Source organism: Mauremys reevesii, linkage group 5 (genome assembly GCF_016161935.1).
Source record: "Mauremys reevesii isolate NIE-2019 linkage group 5, ASM1616193v1, whole genome shotgun sequence".
NCBI lineage: Eukaryota > Metazoa > Chordata > Testudines > Geoemydidae > Mauremys > Mauremys reevesii.
The window spans coordinates 21,667,144-21,685,189 of record NC_052627.1 but is presented as its reverse complement, the minus strand read 5'-3'; the positions used below and the strand labels follow the sequence as shown (position 1 = coordinate 21,685,189).

Genomic DNA, 18,046 nt, shown 5'->3' with positions numbered 1-18,046 from the left:
GGTGTCAGCCCTGGGAGGGAGTTTGGGTGCAAGGGTGGGTTCAGGGCTGTGGTAGGGGGTTGGGGTACAGGAGGGGGTGTGGGCTCTGGGAGGGAGTTTGGGTGCAAGGGTGGGTTCAGGGCTGTGGTAGGGGGTTGGGGTACAGGAGGGGGTGTGGGCTCTGGGAGGGAGTTTGGGTGCAGGAGGTGGCTGGGAGTTGGGGTGTGTGAGGGGATTCAGGGTGCAGGCTCTGGCTGGATGGTGCTTACCTTGGGTGGCTCCTGGAAGCAACAGCACATCTGGAAGTGGCTTCTAGGCTCACAAGCGGCCAGATGGCTCTGCACACTGCCCCTGCCTGCAAGCACTGCCCCCAGAGCTCCCATTGGCTTCCCCATTCCCAGCCAATGGGAGCTGTGGAGTCAGCGCTCGGGGAGGGGGCAGCACATGGAGATCTCCTGCCCACACCTCTGCCTAGGAGCTGCTGCTGGACATGTTGCCACTTCCAGGAGTGGTGCGGAGCCATGTCAGATAGGGAGCCTGCCTTAGCCCCACTGCACCACCTGACTTTTAGCAGCCTAAAAATCTCCTGGATTGGCTGCAGTAGCCTCCAGGAGATTGAGCCAGCAGAGAACATTCTTCCCCTCTGCTGCAGGGCCTGTGGCCTGGGGAAGTTCTCATGTGCCCACAGCCTGGCACCCGAATGAGCTGCTATTGGGACTGGGCCCTGATACTCAGACCACCATTTTACAGCATTGCCTGTGCACTGACAGAACAGTACCCAGAGAAGATGACAATAATAGGCACATACTTAGCCCCACCCTGCTGCAGCTCCCAAAGCACTCTACAAAGTGGGGTACAAGGAGAAGAAAGATGGCACGGAGGTTAGCTGGGACTTCGCTGCAACATTAGACAAGTCTCGCTCTCTGCCTCAGTTCCCATCTATAGTACTACCTCTCTCGGTCTTGGCTATTTAGGCCAGGGGCAGCTCCAGGCCCCAGCACACCAAGCGTGTGTTTGGGGCGGCATGCCGCGGGGGCCGCTCTGCCAGTCGCCAGGAGGGCCGCAAGCAGGCTGCCTCCGGTGGACCTTGGTGGAACAGCGGCCCCTCCACAGGCACGCCTGCGGGAGGTCCACCGGAGCCGCAGGACCGGCGACTGGCAGAGCGCCCCCCGTGGCATGCCGCCGTGCTTGGGGCGGCGAAATGTCTAGAGCCACCCCTGATTTAGGCAATATGTGCTTTGGGGGCAGGGACTCTCACACTGTTTGCTTGGGGGGGTGTGGCTTTAGGTGCTCTCACCACATAATTGAGTTGTCTGGTCCGTATTACTGGTGCAGCTGAAGGGAAGCTGACAAACATGTCTTGCTGATGCAGGAGGGAAGCCATTAGTTATAGCATATACCCATAAAACCACTTGGTGTAGAGAAAAAGGCAGAGGGGAGAGAACTTATAGCACCATCAGCACTTCCACTGAAGTGAGCAGATTCTAGTGGAGTGAGGAAGGCATCCTTTCTTACCACGTCTCTCCAAGCTGAAAGCCCACACACAATATTTCCATCCCTCTTCCACACCTTCAAACAAAGGGAGCTAATGCTCAGGGAATTAAACATCACATTTATTGCATAATATCGAACTATGTACACACACACATAGAAAATAAACATTTGCTATAGCTGTATATTTGTCTTTAATGCTGTGTTATAAAGAGGCTGACAGGCTACCAATGTAGCAATCCGCATTTGAAAAAAAAACCCATGCCTACAACCTTTTGTTAGAGAGGTGCCAAGCTCAGTACTACATATCAAACATGGGATGTAAATAGTGTATGTTCTATAAATATGTCCATTCTCCAACAGATTTACACCGCTTCTTGGAAAATGAGAGATTGTTCACCATTTTAACTGATCATGGAGGGGAAAAAAGAAGGCTCGCTAATCTTTTGAGAAATGGATGGTTAATTCACCCTCTTACCTACCCAGAAGTGTTAATGTACATTTCAAATGTGCTCAACAAAAGCTTCATAACAAAGATTGCCTTTAAGTCCCAGCATTTAATAGTAACACAAAGTGGCAAGTAGACAGTAGAAATGTTGCACTGAAAAACTCCCTCCCCCCGCCCCCCCCCAGACTCCAAACATATACAAGCCTGTGGATTTGATTTGATTCTGATTTCTTGGAGCTGCCATCTCACATTTGATCAGGATCATTTGCCTTAGAGGAGAGGAACTAGGACTAGGTTAAGTCTACTGTAGAGTTGTATATTCCGCTTCTATATTGGTAGAGGTTCAATTTGAGAAAACAATTTCTAAATTTTGTTCTGCCTCAGAACCAAAAAGAAGTGACCTAGCCCCCAAGAAAGGCCTCTCAAAAGGCTAAGCAGGGAGATACGAGCAAAATTTGAGACCAAAAGCAAAAACAGAGAATCCATAGTCTTGTGCAAACAAAATGAGTGTGGGGTTGGAGACAAGCATCACAATAGTGCCCCCACCCCAGTACCCAACTGTCCTGCAGAGAGGAGGGTAGTGGGCATGAGATGTAGAAATTCTATGCAAGCAAGAACCAGCTTGCATTTGGAGGGGAGGAGAGGAGAGGAGTGAAGCAGGGAGAGGTGGATAGTTTAAAAAGAAATCACCATTTCACCCACTGCCAGAAATGCCAGGAGCAGCAAAGATCAAAATAATTAAGATGATTGAAAGAAAAAATGGGGGATGAGGGAAGAAAATTGCAAGCAACTGCCAGTGACAAAAACAACTAACCAAAACAAGGCTGAACTGATGTTGTTTGATGAGTTCGAGACTTCAGTGCACACGTTCTCCCTGCTAAAATCCCAGAAAGAGTTGACAGTGTCATGCTGGGCCTGTGTGTCCCTTCATTCTAATATTTTTAAAAAACATTCTGATCCATCACTGTACAAAAATAAAACCTGCTCCATTTGTTGTGTCTGTTTCTGTCTCTTGCCGATCAGGCCAAACTAAAACCCTCGTAGTGGTCGATGGCTTGTGTAAGCCGCACGCACAGGGTCTCCTTGCTGCTGTACTTGGGCAAGTCGAGGAGGTTATAGCAGGTGTGAGCTACGGGCAGGTACTGCTCCCCACTCGATGTGGATTGGATGATGATACGTAAACTTGACATGCCATAGATAGGGATGCGGTCGCTGCCGGTCAGGAACACTAAGAGAGCAGAAACAAAACACATAACTTTGAGAAGGCAGCTGCACACTAATGAAGGCACAAACACTAGAGAACAAATACTGTCGTCAACTAGGCACCCACTTGAAATTGTTGGACATTGACCTTGCTGTGACTCCCACCACATTCAGCCTGAGTGGCTGTGTCCTTGGATGACCTACCCGGCTTGAGTCTTACCATCTATGATATCTCCATGAACCCAATTGCCTGCAAATTCATCCTCAATGACCTCACCAGACCCCAATTGCCTAGAAATGTTTCCACATTGATCTGTGAGCCCCACTACATACAGCCAGAGTGTTTGTGGCCTTGGATGAATTCCTTAGCTTAAGCCTCACACTGATGGAACTCTTCATGAATCCAACTGATTGTAAATACATCCTTGGTGAACACAGATGACCCCAAATGCCTAGAAAGTACCCACATTGACCTGTCCGTGAACCCCACAACATTCAGCTTGAGCATCCGAGTACTCAGATGACCTGCATAGGCTCATTATCATCCTGATTAAACTCTGCATGACCCAATTGCTTGTAAATGTATCCTCAGTGACCTCAAGTGACCCCCAATTGCCTTGAAAGTTGGAACATTGACCTTCTGTGACCCCCACTACATTGAGCTTGAGATTCCATGTCCTCAGATGACCTGCATAGTCTCAGCCACACCTTGATTGAACTCTGCATGACCCCCAATTGCTTCAGAAAGCCTCCTCAGGGACCCCAGGTGACCCCAATTGCCTAGAAAGTTTCAACATTGACCTGTCTGTGAACCCAATTACATTGAGCTGCAGGGTCCGTGTCCTCAGATGACCTGCATGGTCTCATCTTCACCCTGATTGAACTCTGCATGACCCCAATTGCTTGTAAAAGCAACTTCACTGACCCCCAGGTGACCCCCAACTGCCTTGAAAGTTTCCACATTGACCTTTCGGTCACCCCCACTACATTGGGCTGCAGGATCCATGTCCTTAGATGACCTCCATGGTCTCTAATTGAACTCTGCATGACCCCCAATTGCTTGTAAATGCAACTTCACTGACCCCAGGTGACCGCAACTGCCTTGAAAGTTTCCACATTGATCTGTCTTTGACCCCGAAAAATATTGAGATTGCGAGTCCATGTCCTCAGATGACCTGCATGGTCTGATCCTCACCCTGACTGAACTCTGCATGACCCCAATTGCTTGTAAAAGCATCCTCACTCACCCAAGGTGCCCCCCAACTGCCTTTAAAGTTTCCACCCTGACCTTTCTCTGACACCCCCCACTACATTTACCTGGAGTGGTCATGTCCTCAGATGACCTATGAGGTCTCATCTTCACCCCGATTGAACTTTGCACGACCCCAATTGCTTGTAAAAGCATCCTCAGTCACTCCAGGTGACCCCCCCAACTGCCTTTAAAGTTTCCACATTGAGCTGTCTGTGACCCACTATATGGAGCTTGAGAGTACGTGTCCTCTGATGACCTGCAGGATCTCATCCTCACCCTGATTGAACTCTGCGTGACCCCAATTGCTTGTAAAAGCATCCTCAGTGACCCCAGGTGACCCCAATTGCCTTGAAAGGTTCAACACTGACCTTTCTGTCACCCCCCCCCACTACATTGGGTTGCAGGGTCCATGTCCTTAGGTGACCTCCATGGTCTCTAATTGAACTCTGCATGACCCCAATTGCTTCAGAAAGAATCCTCAGTGACCCCACCTGCCTTGAAAGTAATCACATTGACTTGTCTGTGGCCCCCAAAAACATTGAGCTTGCGAGTCCACGTCCTCAGATGACCTCCATGGTCTCCTCTTCACCCTGACTGAACGCTGCTTGACCCCAATTGATTGTAAAAGCATCCTCAGTAACCCCAAGTATCCCCAACTGCCTTTAAAGTTTCCACACTGACTTCTCTGTGACCCCCCACTACATTGAGCTGGAGAGTCCGTGTCCCCCAGATGACCTGCATGGTCTCAGCTTCACCCTAACTGAGCTCTGTATGACCCCAATTGCTTGACAATTAATCCTCAGTGACCCCAGGTAAACTTAACTGCCTTGAAAGTAGTTCACATTGACTTGTCTGTGTCCACCACTACATTGAGCTTTAGGGTCTGTGGCCTGAGATGACCTGCATGGGCTGATCCTCACGTTCAATGAACTCTGAGTGACCCCAAGTGCTTGTAAATTCATCCTGCATGACCCCAACTGACCCCAATTGCCCTGACAGTTTCATACATTGACCTCTGTGACCCCAGACTACATTGAGCCCTCGGGTCTGTGTCCTCAGATAATCTCACTGGCTTCATCCTGATTGAACGCTTCATGACTCTAATTGTTTGTAAATTCATCCTCAGTGACCCCAAGTGCCTTGGAAGTATTCCAAATTGACCTCTCTGTGCTCCCCCACTATATTCATCCCTCGAGTTTGTGTCCGCGGATGACCTAATTGGTTTCATCCTCATCATGATTGAACTCTTCATGACCACAGTTGCTTGGAAAGTGATCCTCGGCAACCCCAACTGCCTTGAAAGTTTTCCACATTGATCTGTCTGTGACCCCCACTACATTGAGGTTGAGAGTCCGTTTCCTCAGATGACCTGCATGGTCTGCTCCTCACCCTGTTTGAACGCTGCATGACCCCAACTGGGGATGAATTTCTATACAGTTGGGATCATGAAGGTGTGAATGACTGTACGTCTGAAGGCAGTGAAGTCACATGGGGCAAGGGAGTAATGCTAGATAAAGTGGGAGGGTTACATAATCATCAATGAAGACTAACTTGGGGGAAACAGGGGTCACTCGGGGCGTGCCGAGCAAGAATGGAGTCACACAAAGGAACAGAGAGAGGGTGGAGGGAATGGGGGTCATGGTGGGTCAATGAGGAAACATTTGGCGGCATTCTGGGTCATGGCCTGTATGAAAGAAAGGAGACTATGTTTACAGTAATATATTATCACTGATGCTCAGTTGTGATAAATCTTGTATGTTGTTTCAGAGTAGCAGCCGTGTTAGTCTGTATCCGCAAAAAAAACAGGAGTACTTGTGGCACCTTAAAGACTAACAAATTTATTTTAGCATGAGCTTTCGTGAGCTGCAGCTCACTTCTTCGGATGCATAGAATGGAACACACAGACAGGGGATATTTATACATACAGAGAACATGAAAAGGTGGAAGTATGCATACCAACAGGAAGAATCTAATCAATTGAGATGAGCTATTGTTAGCAGGAGGAAAAAAACTTTTTGAAGCGATAATTAAGATGGCCCATAGAAGGTGTGAGGAGAACTTAACATAGGGAAATAGATTCAGTTGGTGTAATGACCCAACCATTCCCAGTCTCTGTTTAGGCCACAGTTAATTGTATCTAGTTTGCATATTAATTCAAGTTCAGCAGTTTCTCTTTGGAGTCTGTTTTTGAAGTTTTTTTGTTGCAAAACTGCCACCTTCAAGTCTGTCACTCAACGTGATATATGCCATCATGTGCCAGCAATGCCCCTCTGCCATGTACATTGGCCAAACCGGACAGTCTCTACGCAAAAGAATACATGGACACAAATCTGACATCAGGAATCATAACATTCAAAAACCAGTGGGAGAACACTTCAACCTCTCTAACCACTCAGTGACAGACTTGAAGGTGGCAATTTTGCAACAAAAAAACAGACTCCAAAGAGAAACTGCTGAACTTGAATTAATATGCAAACTAGATACTATTAACTGTGGCCTAAACAAAGACTGGGAATGGTTGGGTCATTACACCAACTGAATCTATTTCCCTATGTTAAGTTCTCCTCACACCTTCTATGGGCCATCTTAATCATCACTTCAAAAAGTTTTTTTTCCTCCTGCTAACGATAGCTCATCTCAATCGATTAGACTCTGCCTGTTGGTATGCATACTTCCACCTTTTCATGTTCTCTGTATGTATAAATATCCCCTGTCTGTGTGTTCCATTCTATGCATCCGAAGAAGTGAGCTGCAGCTCACGAAAGCTCATGCTAAAATAAATTTGTTAGTCTTTAAGGTGCCACAAGTACTCCTGTTTATTTCTTGTATGTTGTGTTCAGTTATAACCTACGAAGTAGGATTATCCTGTTTAGCTGGACGTATCGTCATTGCATATGAATTTATGAAACTTTGCTATGTGCTTATATCTCAAACCTGTTGTTTCTGGGTAAGACAGATTTATACCTAGGCTAGCCAGCCTACTTGATGGCCTATTACAGTCAAATCAGCTCTTTCAGGGACCCTTTCTGAGGCCTCTTCAGGAGCATGCAGCCAACGAATGCCTCATGATTCATCAAAGACATGTGACCCAGGCCTCCATGTTTGTGTCAATAACTTTCCATGCACCTGGAGTAAGAGGTATACATTGCAGACTGCGACATCATTCTTTGTCTTCATTCCTGTTCCACATCTCTGGGCTACAATTTCTAACAAAGGGAAGCTTTGAATAAAGGACTGGTGACCCCAACACTTTTTGGGTGATCCAGAGAGACTTACTGCAAACTAGCATGTTTAACAGCACTGCTATTACCCTAACAAACTCAGAAATCAACTGTAACATATATGATTGATTTTAACTTTTTAATAAGTCATCTTTTTTTAAAATTAACTTTTAGCTTTTCATTACCAGAGGATTGGCTACAAGTGTGGTCTTTGGGTAAGACATGAGCTATATATTGACCTGGGGTGTGTGGCTGGTTCTTTGGAACTGTAAAAAGTGAACATGTGCTGGTTTTGGTTTTAATAACCCTACATCACAAAAATCCAGTTGTCTGGGCGGTAATAGGGGCTGGATTGCCTCCAGAGGACTGTTTTGGCTCCTTTTTATCTAGTCTAATTGATACAGGCGCTCACCTTTGTTACTGGCTTGGTGACCCCTAACAATGGAATAAACCATGTGTGTGAGAGAGAGACACCTGTTTCCTAGTCTGTCCTGAATTTGGCACTCTTAGCTGTGACCCAAACCAGGCTGCTCTTGAAGCAGGAGTGTCACAGAGAGAAAAGCTCTAGGTAGCAGGGGTCATGTCAATGAGGAAAATTTTGGAGGCAGCTGGGATTATGGAGGGGGCCACTGAGGGTGAGTCTGGAGGCTGTGGGGTCAGAGCATAAGGCAGACGGTACAGGGGGTCATGCTGGTGTCAAGGAGGAAAAATCTGGATTCGGGGTCAGATGGTCATAAAGGATAAATTTACAGGTAGTTCGGGTCACGAGGGGGTCAGTGACCCCTGCATAAACTCCACTACCTTTAGTCTTTCTCTCCTTGACCCCATGTGACCTCACTGCTTTCATACCCACCCTCACTGACCCCAGCAGTAGAAAGAGCCATGTCTGGACATGCTGTGTATGTGCTGTCACAGGGTGCATGCATAGCCCAGAGCAGTGGTTCTCAACCTTTTTTGGATCAGGAGTATAGATGGGTGTGTTAAGAGCATCTCTGAGTGGCATGTGGGGCAGTAGGGACAGACTCTATCCCAAGAACCAGATTCATCTGACTGCAGCTGGCAGGCCTTGCCGCACCACCCAGCAGGGAGTGAGATTTTACTTACTTGCTGTAGCTGTACCCAGGACCGTATATTTAGATTCTGTTGTAGTTTTCAATAACTTGTTAAAACCAACTGGCCTCTTTCAAACATGACTGGATTGCTCATGGGGGGAAGGCAGTTCGTAACACTTGGTGCCCCCGCGAGGATTTTACCAGTTCTGTAAAACTACAACACTTGGGAGCAGGGATTGCAACCCTGCACTACAGGTGGGGAATGCTATGTTAGTCTCTTGAGAACAGAGAGCGGTGGGCTAGAGCCTCTACAAAAAGAGGGTGGTAGAGGAAGAGGTCTGCAGTTACATCTCCTCCCACAGGGGACCTTAGTGGTCCAGAGACGCCTTCATGGTAGACTCTCAACAAGCCCCTTGGGCTTCACTCCAAGAAAAATGGGGAAAGTTGATGAATTCTAAGCCTAAGGGGGTTATCAGGAAAAAGGCCCTAATTCAAGGATGCTGGAAGGCTGGCTCTGAAACCCATGAAAGGCTGAGACCTTGTCTACACTACCGCTTACTTTGGTACAACGTACATCACTTAGGGGGTGTGAATAATCCACCCCCTGGAGCAACGTAAGTTACACCAACTTCAGTGATGGTGTGGACAGCACTATGTCAGCAGGAGAACTTCTCTCACCGACATAGCTATCGCCTCTCACAGAGCTGGAGTTATTATGCTGACAGGAAAGCGCCTTCCTGTTGGCACAGAGCACCTTTGCTAGACGGCATCAGTGCAGCTGTGCCGATGTACCACTTCCAGTGTAGCCTAGCCCTCCATCAGGTCCATGCAGCCTTGAAGGACTTACAAGTGTAACTGGCGGGACAACTTGACCCAGAAATTTAGAATTTATAGAAACTCTTTACAAATGTAGGACTGGAAGGGACCTTGAGAGGTCTTCTAGTCCAGTCTTCTGAACTCATGGCAGAACTACGTATTATCTAGACTATCCCTGACAGGTGTTTGTCTAACCTGCTCTTAAAAATCTCCAATCACGGAGATTCCACAACCTCCCTAGGCGATTTATTCCAGTGCTTAACCACCCTGACAGTTAGGAAGTTTTTCTTAATGTCCAACCTAAACTTCCCTTGCTGCAATTTAAGCCCATTGCTTTTTATCCTATCCTCAAAAGATTAGCAAGAACAATTCTTCTCCTTCCTCCTTGTAACAACCTTTTATATACCTGAAAACTGTTATCATGTCACCTCTCAATCTTCTCTTCCCCAGATTAAACAACCCAGTTCTTTCAATCTTCCCTCATAGGTCATGTTTTCTAGACCTTTAATCATTTTTGTTGCTTGCCTCTGGACTTCCTCCAATTTGTCCACATCTTTCTTGAAATGTGGCGCCCAGAACTGGACACAATACTTCAGCTGAGGCTGTACCAGCTCAGAGTAGAGCGGAAGAATTACTTCTTGTGTCTGGCTTACTACACTCCTGCTAATACATACACTCCCGCAACTTACTTTGACAAAAAAATAATTGATCACCTCAGTCAGATAGTAATAGATGGTCTTTTTGTGCATGGCAAACCTTTTCTGTCAGTTCAGTTGAATCTACCGTACCAACTTAAACCTGGCATGATGGAGGTTCGAGTACTTATGGAAGCATGTACTATGGTGAATGCTGGTTTAATTTTACATTTGTTAAAGATATAAATGGTAGTTATTATTCTAAGTTAAATGTAAGTCCATAGAAATGCGTTGAATCACTTCTTTTAAGGGCTTGTCCATTAGCAATCACAAAGTTAATACTACTTTTGCTCCTAAAATTATTCCTTTGCCAACTCCTAAATCATTAAAACAATTGCCTGTTGAATCTGCAGGACCTATCCAAATGAAGGTTGACCAACCCACCAGAATGCTCCAAAATGCTCAAGTTAAGGTAGTGATGCTGATGCACACAGTTGCTCTAACAGTTGTAATTCAAAGCATAACCACAATCTTGATGTTGGGACTGTTATTTACTTTGGCATTTCAAATCAATATGGAAATGGCATTAACCAAACGGGAAAGGAAAAAGCAGTATGAGGATCCTCGCTAAAATGTGGGTATGGCCTGACACTAGCTTGGTAAAATCCGACAGTGAGCCAAGAGAGATGGATGGCTATGGAACTGGAGAGCCCCATACAGGCTGCACCCGGAGATGCTCTTGAGTCCCTGGGGTGAGGCACCTTCACCTCTTTCTTGTTTTTAATGTTTATCTTTTTAGTATGTATTCTACGTTTTCTAGCAGCTGAGGGAGCCAAGGTTGAGGCAGGTCTGGAGATGCTGTGTATGTGCTGTCACAGGGTGCATGTGTAGCTTAGAGCAATGGCTCTCAACCTTTCCAGACCACTGTCCCCCTTTCAGGAGTCTGACTTGTCTTGTGGACCCCCAAGTTTCACCGCACTTAATAACTACTTGCTTACAAAATCAGACCTAAAAATACAAAGGTGTCACAGCATGGAAAAATTGCTGACTTTCTCATTTTTACCATATAATTATACAATAAATCAGTTTTGTATCTCAATATTGTACTTATATTTCAATGTATAGTATATAGAGCAGAATAAACGAGTCGTTGTATGAAATTTTAGTTTGTACTGACTTTGCTAGTGCTTTTTCTGGAGCCTGTTGTAAAACTTGGCAAATATCTAGATGAGTTGATGTACCCCTGGGAAGACCTCTGCGTACCCCTGGTTGAGAACCACTGGCCTAGAGTATAGATGGGTGTGTTAAGAGCGTCTCTGGGTGGCGTGTGGGGCAGAAGGGACAGACTCTAGCCCGAGAAACAGATTAACCTGATTGCAGCTGGCACGCCTTGCCGCACCGCCCAGCAGGGAGTCAGATTTTACTTACCTGGTGTAGTTGTACCTAGGATCGTATATTTAGATCCTGTTGTGGTTTTCAATAACTTGTTAAAACCAGCTGGTCTCTCTCAAACGTGACTCAATTGCTCGGGGGAGGAAGGGCAGTTCGTAACACTACATATGAGTGTAGGTGCCTAACTTTAGGCACCCAGGTTTGTAACTGTTGGCCTTTTCCTTTCTGCCCCCACTGCCAGGCCCCCTGTTACACAAAGACTTACCCAGACCCTTTCAGACCTGGGGGGGGAAGTGCCGAGGGCTGCAGTTATTATTGTAACCAAGGCAAACATTGCCCCTGCCCTTTGGTAACAAAAATGAGAGAGGAACAGGAAACACAGGGAGGGAAATGCCCTCTGCAACCAGCAAGAGCCCCACAGGGGCTGTGCATACATGTGTCACTCGCCCACTTCCATCTGGCTCCCCGGGGAAGCTGTCCCCTCTTCCAAGCTGAAACAATGACATCTCACAAGGGTTTGATCATTTGAAACTCACTCTCTGCCACCTGCATTTTAGTTATTGCAAGAGGAGGAGGATTTACCCTTAAACCATTGATATTCTTATCCTACAGGCCCTGTTCTCTGCTGATGGCGTCCCCAGCCTCCTGCCCAGCTGGCCCTGCAGTCAATGGCGTGACGTCAGCAAGGAATCTGGCCCTGTGATGTTAGATTTGTTAAAAGGAATCAGCTAAAATAAATTGACAGCAAATATTTCCAGGCTTGTCCCGTGCCCTGGGCCAGCTGAGCAGTGGGCTGGTGGCTGCCTGCCAAGCAGAACTACCACAAAGAGACTGGACTGGAACATGCAAAAAACGCCACAAATATGCAGCTTGGCCTCGGTCATGTGAAAATAAACAAGGGGAGTTATAAATAGCTGTTGTACTGACCTTAAACAATAGACTCCCAGACTCTAGCTCAAACCCAGATCTTTCATATGCAGCACCCCCGGATCATCCGCTAAGCAAGCTGCCATTGCAGGCAAAGAAACACTCGCTCATTTGAATGTTAGCCTGGCAAAAATGCTGGCAGCTGGACTGCCCCCCGTGTGAACCTCCACACAGCTCTGGACACAGATATGTGCAGCCTTCAGAGCAGACCAGAGCGCTGGTTCCGAGTGGATCTCTCGCTGCCATGAACTGACTTTGAAGGGTGGCGGCACAGCTTTGCAGAGAATAAGAGGGCATGGGAGGGAGGAGGAAGGAAGTGTGCTGGCAAAGGAGGCAGCAAGCACTGGCAAGAATGCAGAGCCTGGGGTGGTGCCTACGTGGCGTGTAAAGCATGAGCTGACAGTGCTCTATGGGGACCAGGGCCCAAGCGCTGCTGAATTCAGTAATTTTACTTTGCAGACTTCTGCATCTTCACTTCTACACAAGACCAAAGAAGAGGAGAGGAAGAGTTTCCCCCTCTGTAACAAACCCCTCTGCCTATGGACAAACCAAATCGTCTGAGAGCCACACCTCGCGGAGTTCCAACCACTAGGTAAAGCATTAGTTGAGGAGTCCAGCAGCAGCTGGTGGGACATGCAATGCCACGCGCTATAGGGTGGGCTTTTCACAAGCATGCAGGAGTGGGCCAAATCTGGCCCCACTGAAGTCAGCGGGCGCTTTACCATAGACTTCAATAGCAGCAAAGTTCGGCCAACGTTGAGTGCTTTGGAAAATCCCACTCTACCACCACATTTGCACAGGCACTACAAGAGGCCTACCCAGGAAGCCAAGGATCAACAAGAAAGGAAAGCTGAGACCATCAGAGAGGTCCCTGCAGAGAAGTGGAGGGGAGGAAGGGGATGCTGTATAATCCCTGCTTGTTGTTTCTATTTCAGCTCCCTTCTGGCCCTCCCATTGCACCTGCAAAGCCCTTTGCTAAAAGCAAACTCCATTTTTCACCACCGTAAGAGAAAGAAAAGTGGCTGAGCAGGTTTCACATGGTAAATCTAACACAAACCATGATTCTCCTGTTACAGCAGCACCCGGGGTGCTGCACTGACACACAGGAGCCCCAAACAGCTTGTAATCTAAAACCCACCCTGATTTCCCAGGGGGAAGGGTTATCACAGTGCTTGGAGGGCAGAGAGAGCCTTTTCACAGCTCACAATCCTGGTGTTTCATTTTCTTTCCCGTCATCTGGCCACGGAGCCAGCGACTCAGCATGCAACATTCCAACGTTCCCCCCTGCCTGCAACAAGGCCTTTGCTCCAGCCTCAGGGAGGGAACATCTCTCTTCTCTACACAGCCCAGGGCACTCAGACAGCTTGCAGGAAGGGAGCAGGAGAACAGGGTAAGTGACTCAGGAAGGGAGTTCACAAGCAAGTCCTGGATGTTTAGTTAAAAGGAAGGTGGCCACTGAACCAAACATCAGGCTTGGAAACTCAGAGGAGCTTGGCTACACCCGCTTTTTGTACCAGTTTAACTATACCGTTTTAGAAGCATTAAATCAGTGCAACCCCCGTGGCATGGACCCAATTATACTGGTATGAAAGGGCTTACATCAGTACAATTGCTTCCACACTGGGCTTTGCACCAATGGTGTCTAAACTGATATAGATACAGAACAAGAAGTGTGAGGAGAACAGCCCCTACTAGTACCCAGTGGGAGAGGTTTGGCTAGGATGGAAGCCAGGAGATGAGGACAGGCCAGAGGGAGAGGTCTACTCATGTACACCAGTGGTGCAGTGGGTAGAAGAGGAGCTGTGGCACATGTAGAGGGGCGGCATGCTGGGAAGGCAGGTTGTTCGGCCAGAAGAATCCATGCAAAGGCAGGGGGTGGGGGGAAGATGGTGAAAGAAACAACAGGCAGCCTCCACATGAGGAAATCAGGGCCTTCTATAGCCACAGAAGAGGGGAAGCTTCCACAGCTACATCTTATCAAATATTCACCAATCGCTCTGCCATGCTGATTTACAAGATCATCTACACATTGATCCACCAAGGGAGACTTGCCGCAGTGTTTCCCCTTAAAGGTGACATTTGTATAAAAAACAAAAATATCCTTCTCCTGGCCATACCACCAACAGCTTAGAAACCCAAAACATTGGAGGTGCTGGGGAAAGCTCCATGTTCTACAGGATTCGTTTCCTATCGCCCAGTTTTCTAGCATCTCAGCCCAGGGCTCCGGCGTAATTAATGCCACTGGAAAGCAGGACCGTTAACCTCACCAGGTTTCTGTGGGACAGAGGTTCATCCGGGTGCTGGCGGAGGGACCAAGGAAAAGTTTGGAAAGAAGAATGTGTGACAAGAAGAAAGGAGCAGGGAGGTGAAGTTTTGTTGACCTTGAGTGAAAATGGCAGCTAATCTCTAAAGGTGCCTTTGAGAATTTCACCCTCCGCTGATTAGAATGGTACCAACTATTGTTATTATTATACTTGAAGGAAACTAAAGTTTGTCTCTTTTCTGTGCTCTCCATTGCCCCTGAGGGGTCATCAGCAGCAGGGACCAAAGCCGGGACTTCTGGATCTAAAACCAAGAGCCTCTACTACCTGGGCTAAAAAAAGACACAGGTCTGTTGCAGAATCAAATCTCTCTGTGGCCCAGACACTAGAAGGAGACAGAGCTGTGCTGTCTAAGCAGGGATTATGCTATGGAGTGTAGTTTTCAATGACTCCTTAAAGAGATAGTTGTGGCGAGTCTTGCACCTTAAGGAGCAGATTCTGGAAGGCGACTTGTCACACAATGTCAAGAGGAGTGACGGTGGACAGGACCCGGCAGCTGAGCCAGGCTGGTCGGTCTCATGGTAGGGTACCTGTTATATGCATGGTTTCATTCAGCTGAGTGTCTGCTAGTTCTGTGTGAACAGAAATGAGCCACACCAGGAACAATACTCTGCCATTGAATGGCACAAAATGAACCCAGAGTGTCTTAGAGTCTGTGCCCTGGCTCCCCAGGCAGAACCAGGTTTTCTGGTTTTTAGTTTCAGCGAGGTCTTGGGAAGGTGTTCCCTGAAAGTCAAGGTGTGATACAGATACACAGACTTTGGGTCCTGGTCCAGCCTATGTCCATTCAGGAAGATATTGAACTGTTTATTGGCCTTGGTGTGGCCTATGTGGAAGCAGCTGGAAACTGTGTTTTTGGTATGAGCTTTAAGTCCTCATCTTTTACAACAACAGGCCATCTCTTTCACGTCAGCATTCAGAACTTCTCCTAGGTGACTGAAATCCCAGTCCCGTAGTGCCAAACAGCTATCATCTGCATCAATAAAATGCCTGCCAGCGGCATTGGGAACAGGGCCAGCTCCAGGGTTTTTGCCGTCCCAAGCGGCGAGAGAAAAAAAATAAAATAAAGCTGCGATCGGCGGCACTTCGGTGGCAGCTCCCCCGCGCTGCTTCATTCTTCGGCAGCAATTCAGCGGCAGGTCCTTCTCTCCGAGAGGGACTGAGGGACCCGCCACCAAATAGCTGCCGAAGAGCCGGACGTGCCGCCCCTCTTCATTGGCCGCCCCAGGCACCTGCTTGCTGCGCTGGTACCTGGAGCCGGCCCTGATTGGGAAGGTCAGTTGGGAAGAGGTTGAAAAGTGTTGAACCGAGTCCTGAGGTAGACCATTGTTTTGGGACCTCCAGGAGCTGGTCTTTTGTCCAAGTAGACCTTGGAACAGGTAGCCTCTCTGCAACAGTTCCACAGCTGTGACAACCCACTTTGGTAGGACCAATGCCAGTCTGAACAGTAGACCTGTATATCAAATTGTGCCAGTATTTGATGACAATTATGCAGCTTGATCTGAAACCTGCTTAAATCTACACTTTGGATACCGTCAGTGGTGGAGACAATTCGTTGAAGGATAAGCCTTTCAAGTAATGTGCACACACAGCTTAGCAAAGAGCTGGGCTGGTAACATATTGCAGTCAGTAGTGAGGTTTTGACAGGGCTATTACTTTTGCTCTGCCCCAAATCTTCGGTATTTCATTCTCCTGGATGGCTCTAGACGGAAAGATGGCTAGCCATTTTCTGCTAGCTTTTACCAGGTTCTTCAGGAATTTGTGGGAGAGGTTACCAAGCCCACAGACGTTACCTGTTTTCAATTTAAATTTAATCTGTGGTGAAAGGCAGGAGGTCTTCTTTGTTTTTTGGTATGCACTGTTTGTATTGTCACTATTTCTTCTTTACCCCTCCATCAAACATTTTGTCCTTATCCGCATTTGTAACATTTATCAGGTGGGTAGCAATACTCTTTGCAGAGACTGCGTAACGGTGCTGTGCTGAAGGCTTCTCAGCAGCACAACACTTTTCTGATGGGGGCCCAGGATTCGCAGCTGGATCTCAATATGTTTCGTTCCTCAGTAGTCTGCTCTCACCTTGCTCTTCCAGAAGCGTTCAAGTTGTCCAAGAGGTGTGTGGCAATGCCTGGGCACCACACTCTCCATACTGCTTGAGAAGGAGTTCTACACACTCCTCAGGTAGGCAGGGAATGTACGTCTCATAGCAACCTTTTGGAACTGGCATGGCAGCTTCATATATGGCTTTTATGAACCACATGTAAGTGTCTTCAATGGAGATGTTGTGTGGGATACAAGTGACGTAGCAGTCAGTGAACTAAGTAAAGCTGGGCCAGTTTGCATTCTAATAATTCCAGTGAGGGCTTTTATTGGTGCTCCCAATAGGTATGATTACTTCAACTTTGATAAGGACCAAACGATGTTGACTGTGTGGAAAGTTTTTCAATATACTGCTTACAGCTTGAAATGAATGACTGCCTGTACTGAGGTCCAGGTGAGGCCAGGGAAGTAGTCTTGTTTCCATCTGGCAGAATGAAAAGTACCCTGTTGTTCTGGATATTGAATGAGGTGAAGGTCATGGAGTGAGACTCAGTGAAAAAAGTCAACTCCATTTTGATCAGACTATCCATATCCCAGTGGCTAGTAAAGTCTCCAACATAGATGGTAGGGTGTGGGACCCTAAGCGCCTGGAGTAGGCCGGGTGACTTGTACACATTTGCCGCTCTGAAATGACCAACTCTCTCAGTATCACAGAGGTCTGAAATAGATGGGAGTGGTTCTGTGCCAGCAAGATTGGCTCTAACATAGGCAGCACAGCATATTTACTATGCCGAAAGTCACTCAAAAGGTCATAACCTTTGATGTTAAGGCAGCTGGCAGAAAGAGATATGAAGTGTCTCCTGGAGGCAGATTACAACTGTGTTACGTTTCAACGTTAGGGACTAGAGAATGTAACGTTTAGCTGAAGGATTTTCAGGGATGGGCCAACATCCAAAGTCCCTTGATCATGGTTAAGGTCACTGAGTTCATTTGAAAGTCCATGCTGACCAGGACTGAAAGCTTTGGAAAGCTATTTGCAGCTTTAGCTTCCCTTGCCAAAGCAGGGTACTTACGCGGTATACAGCGGGAACATAGCGGCATTATACTTCCCACCACAGAGAAATTACTGCTTTTTGTATTTTCCACGCCTTCTTTGGGAATGTGTCAAGGGAGGTGTGAGCTGTGGGCCTTTTTTCTTTTTCTTTTTAAGAGCTCCAGCTGTCAGACCTGGGGCTTGTGTAGAAGGGCCGTGCACACCTGGGAGGTGTGGGG

General features: G+C 47.3%; 1 protein-coding gene across 2 annotated transcripts in view; it reads right to left on the bottom strand.

Moving 5' to 3' along the window:
- Positions 1–1,576: 1,576 nt before the first annotated feature.
- The window catches only part of HERC3 (HECT and RLD domain containing E3 ubiquitin protein ligase 3), a 101,519-nt gene continuing 85,049 nt past the window's right edge, over positions 1,577–18,046 (bottom strand). For both annotated transcript variants that reach the window (XM_039540447.1, XM_039540448.1), the window contains exon 25: positions 1,577–3,146. In XM_039540447.1, coding sequence (XP_039396381.1) covers positions 2,938–3,146 — 209 coding nt within the window. In that variant the 3' untranslated portion in view covers positions 1,577–2,937. The remainder of the gene's footprint in view (positions 3,147–18,046) is intronic.